The sequence below is a fragment of the Ctenocephalides felis genome, unplaced genomic scaffold, assembly GCF_003426905.1.
Source record: "Ctenocephalides felis isolate EL2017-DRISC unplaced genomic scaffold, ASM342690v1 CF-g0.4_SCAFFOLD_00845, whole genome shotgun sequence".
Lineage (NCBI taxonomy): Eukaryota > Metazoa > Arthropoda > Insecta > Siphonaptera > Pulicidae > Ctenocephalides > Ctenocephalides felis.
The window spans coordinates 70828486-70850452 of record NW_020536999.1 but is presented as its reverse complement, the minus strand read 5'-3'; the positions used below and the strand labels follow the sequence as shown (position 1 = coordinate 70850452).

Sequence of the window (21967 nt, the reverse complement as noted above, 5' to 3'; positions counted from 1 at the left end):
GAAAGATATTGGTTGGGAATCGTGCTGATTAGTTTCTGGTGAAGATCGGCCGGGCCGTTTTCTTGTAATAAAGTGTTAAAAAAAATGTTTTCGACGATTTTTTGACGGTAGATACCGTAGTCTTCTAGATCATACTTAAATATTACGGCCCTACGACAACTGGTTTAACTTTTAAAATTAGTCAAAGTTTGCAAAAATTGATATTGTTTTTTTCGTATTTGTCAAAATTAGACCTTTCATCGACATTTTCTCAAAAACGCCTGAACCGATTGCAGAAATTTAAATGCCATTTGATGTATCTCGATGAGGACTATCATTTGTGCGACGATCTGCCAAGCCGTTTCTTTATAAAAAAAAAGTGTTAAACTTTTCGTCCACATTTAAGCTCATTCTACCAAATCGATTTTAAGAAATCAAAAACTGTCCGAAAGATATTAGTTGGGATTGATGCTGATTAGCTTTAGGTGAAAATCTACCAAGTCGTTTTCTTGTAATTAACTCTTGAAAAAAAAAATTAAGCCGATTTTTATGGAACTTATTTTAGCTATATATATCATGGTCTTATATGACTTACTGCAATATTACGGCTTTATGACAAGTAATTGAATTTTAAAAATTCATCAAAGTTTGAGAAAATGAGTATAGATTTGCTGACGTTAGCTAAAATGAAAATTAGACGGTTTACTTGGTATAACAATAGAGTACTTGATCTTAATGAACATACTAAACCATTAAAGTCCTACGGAAACTGGTTCAAGTATAAAAATTATTAATTTGTGAAAATTTGCTTTAAGAGAATACTCCGAGTTAATGCATTCGTTCGTTCATTTTCAATTATGTGTAATAAATCCACTCGAAATACTTTTAATCACTCATAAATTAATATATTTCTTATTGATTAAGTCGATTATTTACACATATCGGGAAGTTCATGTAAAGGAGTCTCAAGGCTAAATACCAATACCAACTAGTTTACTTTTTTTAACATAAGCAGCATATTTTGATGTCACTTTTGCATAATTCTATTATATATTTCTTTGAAAATTTGTAACAAGGTCGATTCTTTTTGCATTGAGTTTTTATATGACTGTCTTAATATTTTTATGTATGGAATATGTATTATACAATGCATGGCAACACACATTTTTTAATGATTGATTAAAATTGATTGAAGCGTAGTAACTGTGTCGTGTCATATCCACCATATAATCCTGACTTTTCACCATCTGATTACTTTTTGTGTCGGTCTTAACAGGACTCCTTGAATGGTAAGATTTCAATAGTTATGATAATATCAAATCGTGCCTGGTTCATATTCTTGCAAATTAAAACCAGAAGTTTATGATCGTTTTATTGCGACGCTGGCAAATGGTTATTGATCAAATTGGGCAATGCATTGCCGAAAAAAGTTTGTACATGTTAGTTCCATGAAAACATTGTTTTTAATTTTGAAAAAAGTCCGCAACCTATTTTTATTTAATTAAAAAAAACGTATATTATTCAAATACTTTGCATTGAAGAATAATTATAATCATTATAAAAAAACTTTTTAAAATAACTTTATTAAAAATAAAATAAATAATAATGAAAAATGACATTTTTTTACAAATATTCTAATATCGTCAGCAGTCGCACATATCGCAAGGATTCACCAGAGTAACACGAGATGTCTTGACATGAGTTGTTATTGTTTTTACAAATGTTTGTACAGCCTCCTTTTTATTATCTAAAATGAAGAAATAAGATTAATATTATATTATATACTTCAATGACATTTATTGGGAAACTTTTAAGTCCATTTTTGGATAAGATTGCGAATTTGAAATTTTATTGGTTTAATTATCTGATTGAATTGTTAAAAATAATTTTTATGTTGATTATAAAAGTTTTACTATCTTATCACATAGTTTTTGTGCTCTAGATTTTCTTAACAATCGAATGTTGTTTTTCACATTATAAAAAGCGCGCAAATTTTTGTTATATCTACAAATGTGCAAAGTCAATTAAAATATAAATAAAACTGAATGAAATAATATTCAAACAAGATTGAGCTCTTGCTATCAATGAATCTTTTAAGTGCAAACCCAGGATTGGCAGTACAATGTTTTTCACAAGGATAATTACATTTGTAGACACTTTCCAATACTTTTACTTGTATATAGACACATTTGTCTATACTTTCCAATAAAATACTATAGCGCTTCGCATTTATAATAAGTTGGTTATTATGTTGTTAATGATTCATATGGTAAAACATCAAACCATTTTTCACCGAAGTACTCAATTATTTTCAATCGCAAACATATTTTGCACAAAACTCCATATATATTTATATTATTACTAGCAAACCCGACGAACTCTGTTTCGCCACCAGATGGCTTCGTGAGAAAGATGACGAAATTTTTTGTTTGTTTTATATTTGAAAAGAAAAATTTTGATTTTATTACACAACAGTAATGAATTTATTTCGATTACAAAAATTAAGTGTTTTTTAGTTGAACTTCTCAAAGTAAATGAAAAGGAATCCGCAAATTATCCGTTTCATTGAAGTGCTCTTTGGTAAACCACATTTTTTGTTTTTTGGTCTGGCGTTAACACAAAAAAGCGGATGGTTTTCCAACTTGTGAACAGGCAACGTATAACTGCCCATGTGAAAAACTATCTATTTGAAATTTATCCCGCAAACACTAAGCAATTGGTCTTGCGACTTGTTAGTTGTCATTGCGAACGCAAGGCAAACTGAAAATTGCAATCGTTTGAAGTCAAACGGAAAACCAGTCGGAATCATTGGTATGTCACCAAATCGCCAGCAATTTTTTATTGAATGGTGAAATTCAGTGCGTGTACATCATTATTCTTTGTGGCAAGAATTGTTCGTTGACTTAACCAAGCATAATTCTGATAGTTCTCACTAATGTCATTATTCAAATTTTTAATTACGGTGCGTGAAGTTCCAGCAATTTGCATTAAGGCACGATGCCATACACCACTAATTTTCTTAGCTATAAACCTTGCGGAGCCCGAGACCTTTCCAACGAATGCAAAATTGTCGAAATCGGTTCGTGCGTTCTGGAGTTATTTCGTCAGAAAGGAAAACCCGACTTATTTTTATATATATATAGAAGATAATCTATTTAAAATAATTATTTAAAACAATTGTTGATTATTTCTATTACTCAAATTTTTAATTATGGTGCGTGAAGTTCCAGCAATTTGCATTAGGGCACGATGCCATGTACCACTAATTTTCTTAGCTATAAACCTTGCGGAGCCCGAGACCTTTCCAACGAATGCAAAATTGTCATAATCGGTTCGTGCGTTCTGGAGTTATTTCGTCATGAAGGAAAACCCGACTTATTTTTATATATTTTATTTATTTATTTATTTATTCATAAGCAAGCCGTAATCAATAATAATAGATATTATTTCAGGCTCTTGTCAAGCTTATTCATAGTTAATATTAAAAGGATAGTAATATTATAATAATCATAGCAGCTGCACGAATTTCGCTTCTGAAAAAAAGAGCTGAAAAAAAGCATTCGAAATGCAATGCATTAAATACAATGTTCATCATCAAGTTCATCATATTAAAGTCTAGTCAAGCTCAAAATTCTTGCACAAGGTTGAAAGTTATACTCATTTAAAACCGTAATAAATTTAAATTAATAAAATAGCAATAAAAAAAATGAAAAAAAAATGGTTGTACAGGCGATCAAATGGTCAGACTACATAGATACAGGATAAGGATTATGCAAGAAAATAGTTATTGAAATCAAATTGAAAAAATTCAGTAATGTCATAAAAAGCTGAGTCTTTAAAAAGTTTAACTAGAAAAGCATAAAATTTTTTGCTGTCTAAGTTTCGGATATTGAGTGGAAGTTTATTCATAAGCTGAATACCTAGACGGTCGATCGTATTGAAAGAGCTGGCTAATTTATATGTACGCGCCTTAATAAGTTGGTGTCTAGTATTATAATTTGAGGAGGACAAAGCCATATCAAAATGTTTCGAATTGTTTTTGATGAAAGTTAATGTTACCAGCAGAAAAAAGCATGGGACAGTTAGAATATTGTATTTTTTAAATATGGGTCTGCAGGTGGCTTGACTGGGCAAAGAAAAAATTATTCGAATGGCTCTTTTCTAAAGCTTAAATATTTTAATTAGTTCGGATGAAAAACCCCAGAATTGAATGCCGTATGAAACGTGAGAATAAAAGTTGCTATAATAAACTGAAAGTAAGCAATTTAAACCAAGTTTGGGTTTTAGGGTGCGCAACATGTTCTGGATAAAGTTGGTGATAGTGAGATAGAGATATGATCAGACCACTTTAAATTATTATTAATATGGATACCAAGAAACTTTGATACTTGCGAAAAATTATATGCTGAATTATTGATGGTTAAAGAAGTAATATGATTAGATAAACGATTTTTTGTACAAAAAGATATGATTTGGGTCTTATCATTATTGAGGACTAGATTATTTTCACAAAACCATTGCGTTATTTCTGACATAATTTATGTTGTAATTCATTAAGAGATTTGGCCTTGATGATAACGCTGGTATCATCAGCAAAAAGAATAAAATCACAAAGATTTGTACAATGAGGTAAATCATTAATATATATGAGAAATAAGAGAGGCCCTAAAATTGATCCTTGGGGCACGCCCAATGTACTTGTCAATTTATCCGAAATTATTTGCTCGAGATCGTTATTTAAGTAAACGCTTTGTGTTCGATTAGACAGGTAAGATTCAAATAGTTTGAGCGAACGTCCGCGAATACCACAATTTTCTAATTTGTCAAGAAGTCTTTGATGAGAAATACTATCAAAAGCTTTGGACTGATCGCAAAATATCGCAGTACAATATGTGGCTTCTTCGAAGGAGTCAATGATGTTATGAACTAAATTATAAATTGAGTGGGAAGTAGAATGGTTCTTTCGGAAACCATGCTGATTCTTGAACAAAATATTATATTTATTGAGAAAAGACGTTAATCTAGTATGCAAGATTTTTTCAATTATTTTATCGAAAGAGTTCAAAAGGGAAATGGGACGGTAATTATTTGTATCGTCTTTATTATTTTTCTTATGACGTGGAAAAATCTTTGAATGCTTGAGGTGGGATGGAAATATTCCTTCATCGAAGCATTTATTTAAACATAACATAAATTAATCTATGAACAAGGGATAGAATTCTTTAAGAATAAGACTAGGTATCTGATCCGGACCCGCTGAACTAGTAACTTTTATCGATAGAAAGGTTTGCTTTAGTTCTTCTAAATTTACAGGATAAAGAACGAATGTAGAATTATTTCGCGCGGATATAGTGCAGTAAACGGAGAGGAAAAAAGGGTATTTTTTTACTGTGCTCCGAATTGAATGAAATTTTGGAGTTAGGTTCATCTTACCCTCAAGTTCAAAAGTGAAAACAATTCGGGTTGCGCCATCACCCCCCGGGGGGATGACACCCCTTCTCAATTGTGTAATTACATTTTTTCAAAATAACATCGGAAATCGATAGAAGAACCAATTATAAGATAAAAATGCCTTTTATAGTTTTTCAAAAAAAATTAATACTTTTCAAGTTACTGGCCACTAAAGATTATTGTATTTCTGACGTTTTTCTTCGTTCTTTTGCAAATATCTTCTAAAATATACATTTTAACGAAAATCATGTAATGAACAAAATAATGTCAATAAAAATCTTAATAAATTGGTATTACATAAAGTGTTCTAGGAGAAATATTAAGCAAGATTTGAAAGAGCAATTCGTTTTTTATTTCGTTCAAGATTTAATTGTTGTATTTACAGCCATCTAGTGTCGAGGTTTTACATTTTATGCATTTCGGTGAAATTGGGTTTTATAGTGCTCAACAAAAGCTTTAAAATGAGTGCTGTTACAAGTTTTTTGCGTGTAAAATGAGTGAGCTATCATACAAATAAGAAGCATATACAAAGTTTTTTTCTTTTAAATCATGTGGTTTATAGAGCGCCATTTCCACCAGAATTAAAGTAATTCACATTCCATCTAGAATTCACTTTATTATAGACCCCTTGATGGATTCTAGCAGATTCACTACTTTAGTACAAACTATTTTCAGAAAACTCACGATTTTATAAAAACTTGTTTTTTCAATTTTTTTTAAAAATCGAAGTTATTTTCATTATATCTCACAAAGAATAAAAGATACGTATAAAAGCATATAGATAAAAATCAAAAGGATCTTTCTGGCTTATTATTGTTTTTTGATATTTTTCTTTTACACAAATATTGACAGAGTTATGAATGTTTAAAGACTGCGCGGCCGCGCAAATTGGAAAAAAAAGTTTTTATAAAATCGTGAGTTTTCTGAAAATAGTTTGTACTAAAGTAGTGAATCTGCTAGAATCCATCAAGGGGTCTATAATGAAGTGAATTCTAGATGGAATGTGAATTACTTTAATTCTGGTGGAAATGGCGCTCATTAAAACACATGATTTAAAAGAAAAAAACTTCGTATATGCTTCTTATTTGCATGATAGCTCACTCATTTTACGCGCAAAAAACTTGTAACAGCACTCATTTTAAAGCTTATGTTGAGCACTATAAAACCCAATTTCACAGAAATGCATAAAATGTAAAACCTCGACACTAGATGGCTTTAAATACAACAATTAAATCTTGAACGAAATAAAAAACGACTTTGCTCTTTCAAATCTTGCTTAATATTTTTCCTAGAACACTTTATGTAATACCGATTTATTAAGATTTTTATTGACATTATTTTGTTCATTACATGATTTTTGTTAAAATGTATATTTTAGGAGATATTTGCAAAAAAACGAAGAAAAACGCCAGAAATACGTTAATCTTTAGTGGCCAGTAACTTGAAAAGTATTAGTTTTTTTGAAAAACTATAAGAGACATTTTTATCTTATAATTGGTTCTTCTATCGATTTCCGGTGTTATTTTGAAAAAAAAATGTGATTGCACAATTGAGAAGGGGGGTCATCCCCCCGGGGGGGTGATGGCGCAACCCGAAATGTTTTCACTTTTGAACTTGAGGGTAAGATGAACCTAATTCCAGAATTTCATTCAATTCGGAGCACAGTAAAAAAATTCAGACCTAAAACGCTCCGTACTGCACTAATAGAGTTTTAGTCGAACTAATGGTAATCGAGTTGATTGCGCTTGTTAATTTAGACGCTTCGGTGACAAAAAAGTGATTAAATTTATTAGATATGACTACCTTATCAATAATCTTGTCGCCGTTAATTGTAAGACAATCAATCTGTGAAGATTTAGTTTTCGTGTTGATTTCCGAGTTAATTAAGGACCAAATTGTTTTCTGTTTATTTGCTGAATTAAAAATCAAGTTTTCGTTGAATTTGATTTTCGCTAAATTGATTAGATCATTTAAATTTGCCCTATATTTCAAAAAATAAATTATAAAAGCCATGTTATCATTATGTACCGATAATCTCTCAAGAAATGCTAATCTTTTAAGTGAAATTCTCAACCCTTTAGTTAGCCAAGGAGTTGAAGTATTATTTTTTGGGCAAACGGTTTTCTTAATGAGAGGAAAAGCTTGATTGAAGTTGAATAAAAAATGTAGAAATAAAGTTGTCGAACATTGTATTTGAGTATTTGGACTTGTTAAGCAAGGTCCATGATTCCTTCTCCAAAAGGCATTTGAAAATCAATTTATTTGATTCATCAAAATAACGTTTGTGTAAGATAAAGGTAGATTTAAAAGTTGAAACATTACAAAAATTTAATATTATGCCTCGATGGTCTGAAAGAGTGGTATTTACAACACGCGAATCAAAGTCTTTTAAATTGGTGAAGAAATTATCAATGCATGAAGAAGATTGATGCGAAAAACGAGTAGGTTCATGTATAGTATGAGTTAAACCAAAAGACTGCATTTTCAAATTGAATTCAATGGATGGTTTCGATTGCTTATCAAAGTGCATATTAAAATCGCCGCAAACTATGATTTTGGAATATTTATCAAAAAGGTTATGAATCAATTCGTACATCAGCGAGATGAACATATCAACATTCTGGTCAGGTGATCGATAAACGCATATAAGACACACGACGTCGTTTGAGAGATTAATTTCAACAGCACAATATTCAAAAAGTTTTTCTACTTGAAGAGTATTAGTATAAACGGGTTTAGAATGAATGAACTCACTTACAAAAATGCACACACCTCCGTGACTATATTGAGTTTGACAGAAATGAGAAGATAAATTATAACAATTTTAACAATAAAAAAATTATAACCTTTAATTTTAATTAATTCAAGATGCGACTTATTTAACCAGTGTTCAGCAAAACATAATATTTGGGGTTTATAATTATCTATAACTACTTTTTATTGATTCAATTTATTGGAGTTTTTGTATATTTTGAAAAATAATTGCAAATTTGTTATCAGCTTTAGGCACGAAAGGAATTCCCGCCACAGCCTTGACACTCAACAACTCGTTTGCTAAAACCCTACATAATTTTCTTTTCCCGTTGAAAAGAAAATGTAAGCCATGCCTGGTGTAATCGGATAAACCAACATGCCTGTTGACATCAAGAATCCGAAGATGACTGAACTTTCCTTGACCGTAGTCTCGGTTGATCCAGCAATTGGCATCGGAAATCAGCCCGTTGCAACGCACGTCGTCGTATCTGTACGGAATTGTCATCAAACAAAGGTTTGTCTTTTGACATGAACGACGAGCCTTTTCCAAAGCACTACGAATAGCGTAATTGGACGAATCGTCATTCGTTCCAGCCAGAACAACAACATGGTCACCCGGACCAAAGTCAGATACCAGACTCTCGATATCCCCAACCACATCAGCAAATCCGGCTCCCGGCTTGACTATGCTGAATATATCAAATTTTCGTCCAAGCAATTCTCTCAAGCATTCTGACCACCCTCTGCCGTGGCTATCGGAAAGAAACAAAATTTTACTGTTCTTAATAGAACCTAACAAATCATGATTAACGCGTTGCTCGAGGTGCTTTGCTTTGGACTCTAATTTGGTAAATTCATCCCTAAGCTGTTTCAAATCTAAGTTCCGTTTTTTTATTAAACTAGAATACTCATTACAGAGTTTTGAAAAAAAAACGTGAAAATGTGGACGACTCTTTGAAAACTGAACTTGAAGAGCTCATATTCCCTAATACGGAACTAACACCAGTAATCCTGAGCTGAAAATTCTGGTTCCCTAACTTAACCTAAGACAATTCTTTTGTCAGCCTATCAATTTTAATATCTCTTTCGTGAACAAGAGATTGTAAATGAAAACAATTTGAGCAAAGAACAGTAGAATTTAAATCGATTGAGTCGTCCAAAACTGAGACACTTGTATCTAAGGACGGACTGACTTGGCACTTGGCTCCGTGTAACAACCATTTTGAAATATTTAATAAGAAATAAGTAAACTAGAAAATGAAACTAAATAAATTGAGTAATTAACTATTTAAAAATTAGAATAAATAGATAAAACGATATAAAATATTTAAATAAATTCACGAATCACAAATTTAATAAACTGAAGGTATTGGAAAAACACTCGCACAGGTATAAAGAACTACAAAAATAACGGGATTTAACTGTAAATTCAGGTAAAAATAAATAAAAGCTAAGGAGCAAGAATTAGATGTTGACCGTACCGAGGTTGATGATAGACTGACTATATATAGAAAATAATCTATTTGAAATTATTTAAAACAATTGTTGATTATTTCTATTACTCGAATTTTTAATTACGGTGCGTGAAGTTCCAGCAATTTGCATTAAGGCACGATGCCATGCACCACTAATTTTTTTAGCTATAAACCTTGCGGAGCTCGAGACCTTTACCACGAATGCAAAATTGTCGAAATCGGTTGTGCGTTCTGGAGTTATTTCGTCAGGAAGGAAAACCCGACTTATTTTTATATATATTTTCACTCTCTTAATTTATAATCTTAAGTAAAATTTAAATTTCAAATGCGTCTTTACCTTGGACTTTTATATCGCCGCTGCATGGGGATGACTTACAGCAACTTGACTGGCTCGAAGAGAAGCACTTGCAAGGTTCGCAACAAGGCGATACTGGCCGACCAAGAGCTACGCCCCTGTTGGTCCACACAGAGTTGCAAGGAGGCGCTTTGCAAATTCTAAATGCATTAGGAAATCAAGAATATTACTAATTATTGAGGACTTTGAAAAAAACTCAGTTATAAATTAAATTTTTTGTTACTTCTTGGCATGTAGGGATGCGCATGCAGTCAACTGAGAAAATTTGGTAGCAGAAGTGTTGTATGCATTGTAGAAGGAGCCTCTGCTATTTGCGCAAAACTCATCCTGGGGTAAAGTGCGTAGCTTAGCGTAGAAGGAGGCAGGTGCCGAACCACTAGTCTGGTTGGCGCAACGACATATGGTCTGAAATATATATAACGTAATGTAATGTAACAACTAAATCATATATATGTATATCATGTATATGTATATACACGTGGTTCCTTAATAGCGTGTCAAAATTTCTTAAAAAATTACAAAATCCCATCGCTTTTTAAATTTTCCAAAAAATATCAACACATGCTAAAAACTGCTTTGAGAAAAATGTGACATTTCTATCTTAAACTCCGAAGAGTAAATACATAGTTTCGACAACTTGTTAAGTTATCATGGTTATTAGTGTGTTTTACCATTTGTGATGTTAAATATATATATCTTATCAATGTGCACATACTGATACCATGGATTAATAATGGTTTCATATGCTATAATAGGATACAAAATTGTAAGTGTTTTATTATTATTATTATTATTATTATTGTTTTTCCATGAAATTTCCTTTCATATAATTTATTTAGTTTCAATTTTTATAGTTAATTTGATTACCACTGAATGATGGCTAAGATGCTAGCCGAAACGTATGGATTTTAAATAAATAAACTTTTAAAAAAACTCTCATACTATTTTTATTGATGTTGAATATCAAACCAAAAATATATTTATATAATATATATATATACGATGTTAGAGCTATATACGAATATACCAGACGAATATTTAGGTGTAAAGTAAAAAATAAAGATGACATTGTGAGGGTGGACATAGTTGGTAGAATTGAGAAAAAATTAAAAGAAAAACAAAAATTAACATAAAAATTAATATAATTAAAAAGTCGATAAGATAGGTAATTATTTTAAAGGAATGAATTTCGAGACATTGTTTAAAACTACTTGGTAATTCTCACACAATGAAGAATTATCCAATCTTTTGTTTATGCTATTTTTGAAAAGATGTATGAAACATGATTCTGAAAAGCGTCTCTGCGATGTATTCGACTCGTGATATAAAATTGTGGCAACATCAAAATTGAAAATATGATTGAAATTTTGTATGTGGTCAGTTATCATTGTTTGATTTTTATTTTTATTTTTGGAGTTGTTATAGTGTTGTCTAAGACGTTTTTTTAGATGTTGTGCAGTTTCGCCAATGTAAGTGGCCTCACAATTTGTACAGTCAATTTTATACACGATGTTAGAAATACGATCTAAACTTGTCGGTGATTTTAAGTTCGAAAATAAGAAGTTAAGAGTCTGCGAATTCAAAACTTTCTCAAAGATAATCCGAATATTTTAGTAACCAGAGCAGATAAAGGAAATGTCACAGTAATTCTCGACAAAACTACCTACTTAGAAAAAATCACTAGTCTAGTGAATGACACTAACGTTTACAGTCCTATCAATAACGATCCTACAGATCGAATCAACCGCACGTTCCACAAATTCATTAATAATTTAGTTTCTACTAAACAAATCCCACAAGACTTGTCCTTGTCGTTAAAAAACCTACATCCTAAAAACCCAAAATTATATGGTCTCCCAAAAATCCACAAAACCAATGTACCTTTTAGACCTATAGTTGCAGATTTGAATTCACCACTAAATAAATTTTCCAAATTTCTGAGCAAACCCCTCTCCATAGTTGCTGTTAATTCTCCTTTCTTTATTAAAAATTCCTTCGAATTTGTCAACAAAATACGTAATACACAATTGCCCAACAACTCCCTCTTAATAAGCCTAGACGTAGTTTCTCTTTTCACAAATGTCCCAATAGAACTAATTTTAGAGTCAATCACAGATAGATGGGATGAGATTTCTTGCCACACAACCCTTTCCCTCCATTGGTTTCGAGAGTCCATTAAATTCATAGTCGCGAATACTTATTTTGAATTCAATTCACAATTTTATACACAAATTTTTGATACCCCCATGGGATCGCCTATCTCACCTGCTCTTGCTGAACTCTTTTTACAACATCTTGAAAAAAACGTTTTTAAACTATCTAATGTTGAATTTTTTCTTTACTACAGATATGTTGATGATATAATTACTTGCATTCCTAAAAATAACTTTGATTCTTTACTAAAAAATTTTAACTCCTTTAATAAACACCTAACCTTTACCTTCGAAAAAGAACACAATAGGTCAGTTAGCTTTTTAGATGTAAATATCATAAAAACTCCAGATAATAAAATTATTACTAACTGGTACCAGAAACCAACGTGGTCTGGCAGATATCTCAATTTCCATTCTTATCATCCCACTAACATGAAAATCGGTACCATTATCAATTTAGTTGATCATGCTATTCTCTTGTCAGATAAAAAATTTTGGCCTCTTAACCTATCTCTAATCCACAGAACCCTATTAAATAATTGCTATCCTCCACACCTTATAAAATCAGTAATTAACAACAGACTTTCCGTCCTTAACACAAAACATAATTTTCCTTCCCTTGAGTCCCAGAAAAAAGAAGAAAATAAGTTTGTTGGCACTATTTGTCTCCCTTACATTAAAAATCTCTTTCCTATTTGGAAAAAACTATTTGAATTCGCGGATTTGCGTTTAGTTTGCAATATTGATCAGACTCTTAACTTCTTATTTTCGAACTTAAAATCACCGACAAGTTTAGATCGTATTTCTAACATCGTGTATAAAATTGACTGTACAAATTGTGAGGCCACTTACATTGGCAAAACTGGACAACATCTAAAAAAACGTCTTAGACAACACTATAACAACTCCAAAAATAAAAATCAAAATCAAACAATGATAACTGACCACATACAAAATTTCAATCATATTTTCAATTTTGATGTTGCCACAATTTTATATCACGAGTCGAATACATCGCAGAGACGCTTTTCAGAATCATGTTTCATACATCTTTTCAAAAATAGCATAAACAAAAGATTGGATAGTCTTCATTGTGTGAGAATTACCAAGTAGTTTTAAACAATGTCTCGAAATTCATTCCTTTAAAATAATTACCTATCTTATCGACTTTTTAATTATATTAATTTTTATGTTAATTTTTCTTTTTCTTTTAATTTTTTCTCAATTCTACCAACTATGTCCACCCTCACAATTGTCATCTTTTTATTTTTTACTTTATGTACCCTCTCGCGTTGTCAAACCTTAAATTCTCTGGTCAGTTCGTGCGCTCGGTACCTAGCTTCTAACACGTGGTGTGCACATTTGTGCACATTTGGCTTCACTCTTGCATCGGAATACAGTATAGCGGGATATATTTTACAAATTCATAAAATAACTCATTCAAAAAATTTATTATTGCTACATTTAAAGTGACAAGAATTGGTTTCATTGTGCATTGTGAACAATTATAATTAGGAAATAATTAAAATTATTACAATTACATGTAAGTTCATACCATATCACTTCTTATATATTAGTTTTAATTAATAATTTTATCTGTACCTTCAAAATAGAGTCCACTGAAGATGACACAAAATTATGTGTCGAAACGTATGGAAAAAATAAAAATGTTTTAAAGTCATACAAATTTTTTAATTGATGTATTGCCCTGAAAACTGAATATCACATATTTCAACATCAAAATTATATAAAAAATTTAATATATATTATATATATATATATATATATATATATATATATATATATTCATTACATACCCTTTTTTTGATTTTCAATTTTCCCCTGATTCTCAACTTTCTAAGAGGGGGAGCTGGTGGCATAGGAGGAGGTGGTGGTATTGGCATTGGAGGAGGCGTCGGAGCCCTCCACGGTGGAGTTATTGGTCGAGAAGGAATCGGTGTCGGGGTCCTTGTTGGCGGCGGAGTGGATGACAATTGGCGGTGACCTGATAAACTACGCCGTCTCGATATATCGGAGAAGGAAGGATGTTGTACTTTCGAAGAACGCCTTAGGAATGAACAAGCATTATAAATGAATCATGGATAATGTCTTATTCTGTACATATGTATAATTGTTTAATAATAATGAGTCGAATGACGCTCAGTTTCCGCTAAAATTGCTTTCTTCAACACTGTTTTTAAGTATTTTTATGGCAGAATTGATAAGACGTTTTCTTAAATTTTATAAAGTTATTTAAGCCACGTCACTGGATTTTCAATATTTATTATTTTATATAATGCTCATTTGCAAGTTGCAATACTGATAATAAGAACCGCAGATTTATTTGTTTTATTTTTAGTAAAGCTACGCAGCGAGGTATCCAGCAAGATCAGTGAATGCGCTCTTCTACTGCGTGTTTATAAAAATGCAAAACACTTGAATATCCATCTAATTTCAATTTTTCTTTGAATAGGTTTACCAGACCCACCTTTGTCGTTACCAGAAAGTTTAGAAGCCGCTTATTATGTACCAAACGTCAATTGTTTTTTTTTTAATTTTGAATATTTTGACCTGTCTGTAAACTGAATATTGTGTTAATGTTAAGGGTAAAAAATATAAAATTAATTTACTAGACATGTATTTGGTTGTTATTGTTAAGCACGTCTCATGTCTGACAATAAAAAGTGTGTCAATATGATACTAGTAGTCAGAGAGGGACAATCACCAAATAGCACATCACTTGTATAAGTTATCATCAGTTTCATGTTAGTTTACTCCTGTCAAATAGCATTCAAGTTAGGAATAATTTGTATAGTGCTGAAAATAGACCATTCAAATGTAATGTCAAAAGACTCCATGGATCCGACCTGTGCGATTTTTTTATTTAAGATAAAATATACAAAATTTAGATTTTCCGCCGAAACGTTATACAGGTTTGTTTATTATAAACTTCTCTACAAAATTATGTTAATATTTGATATATTGCCATTTGAAAAGTTGAAAAACTCATATTCATCATAATATGCAGCCTTCATACATCATTAAACGTGTTTTATAAGTAAAAAATAAGAATCTATTAATATAATAGTCTTTGGATAGTATAAGTTTAATCAGTCTTTTGAAGTATCAAACAGTAGTGTCAACCCGTAATTCGGTATATCATTGCCTTACTGTGGGAGGGTCACATACCTTGTTGTATTGAAGGTAATAAACGGAATAATAAACTATAAATGCTACAACCATCAAAAGTGTTTATATTTTTAACATCATATTGTAAAAATGTATCAGTTTCTAATGGCAATATATGAGAAGAAAGATGAATTGTAGCTGTCTCATAGTGAATGATTATATGATGCACACAAGCCAAAAAACGAAATTATCTGTATAAAAGACTTTTTGATCCAAAATGTCGATAAAAAAACGATAATCGCAATTGTAACATCATTTAAGAGACCAACGCCGAATAACAACTATTATACAGTTGCTTATAATTGTACATATTAATCTTAAATGACCCATTTGATTTCTTGATTTAATAAAATTATGTCGATTTTTGTTTTAAAAGATATTACTTATTTTTCGGCCAAAAAACAATTAAAAAAAATCTGTAATAAGCGTAGAATACTGTACAATATATATAAAGTATGTATGCTACAATTTAAACACTCCATTATAAAGGTAGCTTATACTAATAAGGTAGCAAAACTGGTATTACCAGAATTAAGTATGAGTATAAGTTACAATTAGTTGCTGCTGACTTGCACTCGAACTCTAAACTCTATTGTACTTATGTTTAGTTAAGCATAAAGTTATAAACTCTAAAGATATATAAAGCCGCATATATATAAACTATAAAAATATATCAAATGTGATAAATTAACAGAGGAAATAGTTAATAATACTCAATCAATAGTCTAACCATTGTTGAATCGTGTTCTTCTTTCATGGCACTATACATACACTACTATATACTAAGAGTGTACAATAGCACGCGCCTGGACCCGAAAGTCCTCTTAAGAAAATTCTAAATTTCTTAAAATCACAGCTTATTAAGAATCCACTAAACAACCATCAACCGAGAAATTTATGATTAAACCAGTAATGCATGGCGTCGTGCCTTAAGGCCGATCGCTAGAATTTCCAGTACCGTAATTGAACTTTGAAATTTGTTTAAAAGTTCGAAATTTTTTGGAATATTTGGAAAAAATTGAGGTTTTAAATTTTTTTGAGTATTTGCATTTTTTTGAAAATATTGAAGTATTCTGAAATTTTTGTAAGAAATCGATTTTTTTTAAATTTTGATATTTTTAAAAAAATTTCAAAAATAGATTTTTTATGAAAATGATGAAAAAATTCTAAAATTTCAATTTTTTGTAACTTTATTTTTTTTTGAAAATTTTGAATTGTTTTTCTGAAAATTTTCAAAATTACAGATTTTTTTGTAAAAGCATTTTTTGCACACTGTCTACACAAGCAAAAGGTTTTTTGAATTAATCTAATCGGATGATCCGTTCTCTCAAAAACTGCATGACGATTTTTACACCCTTTGCACTTCATTCCTTCAAAACGGCTCTATATCTTCAAAACGTTTGCAGAAACCTCGCGATCGAGAGCGAACCGAATGTTTTTTCAATCATACAAATCGGTTGTTACATACTGTCGAAAATGTCGAGGACATTTTGGTACAGAACCCAAAAAATTGGCACAAAATGTGTACACATTATTAGAATCTCTATGAAATAACTGATAATTTGATGTGCATATCTCTAATAAACGTTTTTGACCGCCAAATGGCATTTTTTAATTTCCCGTAGTTAAGGTAATTGTGCAAAAATCGAAATTGAATATGTGTGTGTATGTGCGTGCATGTATGTATGGATACAATTTTTCGTCCACGTTTTCGAGCATATTTGATTTCTATTGACAGGGTCCAGTTGTTTCGTAGATACGGAGCAAAGAGTGTAGAAAAGAGTAATCGAGCTTCTGGAGCATCCGATTTGAATGATTCAGAAAACATTTGATTCGTACTGATGGGTAGAAGTGGTGATCAATTTCTGGCAAAGGCAGGTTCAGCCGTTTCGAAACTACGGAGCTAAATGTGCAAAAAATGGCAGTTTTTGAGAGAAATAATCATCCGTTTTGAATGATTGAAAAACTTTCTGCTTGGGTTGGCGAAAAGATTGCTTTTGGGATTTTTTTGTTAATTTTGTTTTTAATTTACAGAAAATTGTTTTTTTGAGTATCAAAAATAAATCGAATTTTAATTTTTTTCTAGCTAAAGTTCTAAAGCTAACTAATATACTTTTTTACAACTTTTTGAAATTAGACTACAATAAATAAAACAATTGATTAAAGACCACAATAATTGTTGGTATCGTTTCTATATTTTAATATTTATGAATTTAGCGTAAAAAATCCTTTTTTCCGCTCATCAACATTATTAAATGTCACATATAGACTAGAAAATATTAATTTCTATTATCATTATGAAAAAATTGCTTATACCGGTATAAAACATGGAGATACTATCAGGCCGGATGGTAGCCGAGTTTTTTTAACTCTGATGATGTTGATACGCCAGGTACACGTCTGCCATGATAAAAATAAGCTTTTGATACTATAAGGAATAAAATATGTAAATGGCAGTCATCACCAAATACATTCAAAAAAAATTTTTTCTGCATTTTCAAAATCATCTGCCACCTTGTTAACCGCGCGATGATCGTCTGCCATTGGCATTTTCCGATAGTAATTATATTATATTTTCAAATTTTCGAAACGGCAGCCGTTGTAAAATGGTTCGGAAATAGGCGAAAAAAAGGTACCTTTACCAGCTGCGCAGTAGTTGTGTCCGCTACTTTGGGCTTAGTCAGTCCCCATCTCATGTAGGATAAGTATAGAGGAATAATCGCTGCACAAAATCTCAGGTGTCGTAAAATACATACTGTCATCCGCCCACGGGCTCTTAGTCTAAAATGTTTATCATATTACTACGGATCCGCATAAAATTTTTCAACCCGGGTGCTAATGATTCTTTTGTACTGTTATTTTTTTTATAATGCTTGTTGAAACATATAAAAGGCGATTTCTTGTAAAATCCCAATTCTGTATCTGCCTCTTGCTTACTTTTTGCGGTTGCTTCTATCATAAATGTCCTAGTGGATGGCAACCATTTGACGACAATAAATATCATTGTTACAATATTCAAACTGTAGTGGTTGACAATGATACTTATTCCACGTCCCACATAGTTGAAAGTAAGTAAAATTTAATATTGACTAATGTGATGCATTTTTAATTCTCTTTGTTTTGTGTTATGAAATGTGTTTCATGAAAATTTGTGTTATGTTATTGTAACTATAGTAAAGTAATGTGCTCTTATAATAGTTTTTTGTTTCATTCACGCTAATTTATTTGGCGATTGATACTCTCTGACTATTATTTTTAGACTTTTCATCACCAGGCATGCTTGACAACCAAATAAATGTCTGGCAAATTAATTTTATGTTTTTTACCATAAATTAACATGATATTGAAATTAAAACAAGTAAAAATAATTTAAATTAAAAAAACATATATTGGCGTCTGGGCCATAATTAACGGCGCCAAGAATGTCTGGAAACAACAAATGTGAGTCTGGCAAACCTACTCAAAGTCAAAGAAAAGAAAATTATTTATAAACTTTGGATTTGTACCTATACAAGTTGTCTGCGCACTTATAAACGACTCTAATAAACAGAGCAACAAGGACCACATTACACAAAATCAGCTTACGGAAAACGTTGATAACTTCCGGATCATTTAGGATCATGATCTTTATCGTCAAAAATTCAACAACTAATTACAAATTTCTGAGTACTGGTAAATGTCTGCCGATATTTACCAAAAACTGATCAACAAGATACCAATAACTGAATTTTGGCTAAAATATTTAAACTTTTTTGTCGATCGTTGCGCAAAGAGCAAAAGTGACAAGAGTGAGGAATTTTTGAAATCGATGCATCGGTTTTAGAGAAAACGTCGACAAAAGATCCAGAAAAATAAACGACAAACATAAACATACATAACAAACACATATTTTTTCCAAATTTGGTTCTCAAATGAGTCAGAATGAAATCAAAAAATTAAAATATAGTAGTTCCTGAGAATTTTATATGATTGAACTATTATGTTTGTTTACCTTTTTGGCCTGATGGAACTCTGCGTGCACCTTCTCTTTAAAGACGACGTGGTTACGCATCGATATGTACGCCATTGGGGACACGAAGGAAGAAACTGGAAAATTGTTGAAATTAAATTTAAATTTTAAATTAAGTTTTTTTAGTAAGGCATTTCTGAAAAAATTCTAGAGAATCAAAAAAATTAATACTTTATTTTAAGTGTGTAAGAATGTATTATTTGAATTCTATAGGCATTAAGATATTATAAAAATAATAAACCCCAAAGTTCACTTGTTCAATAATATATAACTTTTATTAAAACTAGTTGGTTTGGTATTTAGCCTTGAGGCAAGTTACATGAACTTCCCGATATTTGTAAATAATCGACTTAATCAAAAAAAATGTGTAAATAATATACTTCATCAATCCTACTTAAAAAAAAACGATAATAATTTTATCAAAGTTTGACGAATTTTTAAAATTAAACTACTTGTTGTAAGACCGTAATATTACAGTAAGTTCTATAAGACCACGATGTATATCGCCAAAAAAAGTTCCATGAAAATCGGCTTAAATTTTTTTTTCAACAGTTCATTACAAGAAAACGGCTCGGTAGATTTTCACCTAAAATTAATCAGTACCATTCCCAACTAATATATTTCGAACAGTTTTTGATTTTTTAAAATCGGTTCGGTAGGATGAGCTTAAATGTGGACGAAAATTTAACACTTTTTTGCAACAGTTAATTTCAAGAAAACGGCTCGGTAGATTTTCACCTAAAATTAATCAGTATCATTCCCAACTAATATCTTTCGAACAGTTTTTGATTTTTTAAAATCGGTTCGGTAGGATGAGCCTAAATGTGGACAAAAATTTAACACTTTTTTTCAACAGTTAATTTCAAGAAAACGGCTCGGTAGATTTTCACCTAAAATTAATCAGTATCATTCCCAACTAATATCTTTCGAACAGTTTTTGATTTTTTAAAATCGGTTCGGTAGGATGAGCTTAAATGTGGACCAAAAGTTTAACACTTTTTTTCAAATTGCAAAGAAACGGCTTGGCAGATCGTCGCACAAAACTGACAAACGATAGTCCTCACCGAAATACATCAAATGGCTTTTAAATTTCTGAAATTGGTTCAGGCGCTTTTGAGAAAACGTCGATCAAAAGTCTAATTTTGGCAAATGTCAAAAAAACTATACCAATTTTTGCAAACTTTGACGAATTTTTAAAGCTAAACGAGTTGTCGTAGGGCCGTAATATTTTAGTATGACCTAGAAAACTATGGTATCTACCGTCAAAAAAAAAATCATAAAAATCGTCGAATTTTTTTTTTTTAAAACGTTATTACAAGAAAACGGCTCGGCCGATCTTTACCAAAAACTAATCAGCACGATTCCCAACCAATATCTATCGAATGGTTTTTGAATTTTCAGAATCGATTCAGAATTGCGGGCTAAAACGTGGGCAAAAAATTTTTCACTTTTCTGCAATTTACAAAGAAACGGCCCGGCCGATCGCCGCACAAAACTCAGGGACGATAGTCCTCATCGAGATACATCAAATGGCTTTTAAATTTTTGAAATCGGTCCAGCCGTTTTGGAGAAAACGTCGATTTACGGCAAAAAATCTGTTCACACACACACACACACATACTTTTTCCAAATTTGGTCTCATTCGATTCAGAATGGCTTGAAACGTCGAGAAAGCATAAAATTAGCGAATCGGATTTTTTGATGAAAACATAAACTTCTCCTTCGGGAAGTTAAATATTCTTTTGCCCAAATATTGTTAATACAATCAAACTGGAAGTTTTATCCACTTTCTATGGAAAACATGGTATAATGTAGTCCGTTTTTGATCTTTCGACTTATATAGTAATTACAAACTCCAAATAATAAAATACTGATTATGTTTCAAGATTTTCAGATTTTTTTTTTGATTTATGGATTTTGCGTATAATTTTAAATAATACTACTGAGCTTATAGGGGGAAGTCCCGTAACGCCGGACGGCACCAAGTACCGGACAGTCTATATAACACGTATTATTTAAGCAAGTATAAATCTTTTCAATTCAAAATATTAGTGAAAGGGGCACTGGGGACACACATAGGCACACGGCCGCGGCAGGGGCACCCGTTTGCTGTTTTAGGCGCAAAATCACGGCGTGACCTAAATATCAATGAGAGTAATTCTAGCATATTTATGCATTTGCATTTAAATGGTATGCAAAGCTAAAAGTTGTACTTGATTGTTTTCCGTAAAATGGTAGAATATTATTAGATCTTTTAACAAATTTAAGTAAGAGCCACCAAATGAACGAAAATATCTATCTCTTAGCACCGGACACTAAGTCGTCCCTTAGTGCCGGACATTACACATATTGATATTTCTTGTGAGAATATACGTAATTTATTCCAATTGTTTAACTTTGTTCTGTATGAGTGCTAATGGTCACTACATACCTGCATTTTTCGTATTTTCTAGTCGAAGAATGAAAAGCTTATGGTGAATGCACCAGCTGAGAGCATCGGTGTTGCCCAGCCAAAAGAAGGGATGAATAGTGACTTTTTTGCACTATTATATTATTCGTCAAAAACACATATGCAGACATTCCAGAGTGTGGAGATGGCTAC

The 21967-nt window shown here is 31.4% G+C and overlaps 1 protein-coding gene across 1 annotated transcript in view; it reads right to left on the bottom strand.

The window, feature by feature from the left end:
- Nucleotides 1-1622: 1622 nt before the first annotated feature.
- LOC113363769 overlaps nucleotides 1623-21967 on the bottom strand; it is a 31746-nt gene continuing 11401 nt past the window's right edge. The window contains exons 5-9 of the mRNA XM_026606254.1: nucleotides 19348-19442; nucleotides 13985-14234; nucleotides 10238-10419; nucleotides 9997-10154; nucleotides 1623-1726 (exon numbers count right to left, since the gene is read on the bottom strand). Of these exons, the coding sequence (XP_026462039.1) occupies nucleotides 1623-1726; nucleotides 9997-10154; nucleotides 10238-10419; nucleotides 13985-14234; nucleotides 19348-19442 (789 nt within the window). The remainder of the gene's footprint in view (nucleotides 1727-9996; nucleotides 10155-10237; nucleotides 10420-13984; nucleotides 14235-19347; nucleotides 19443-21967) is intronic.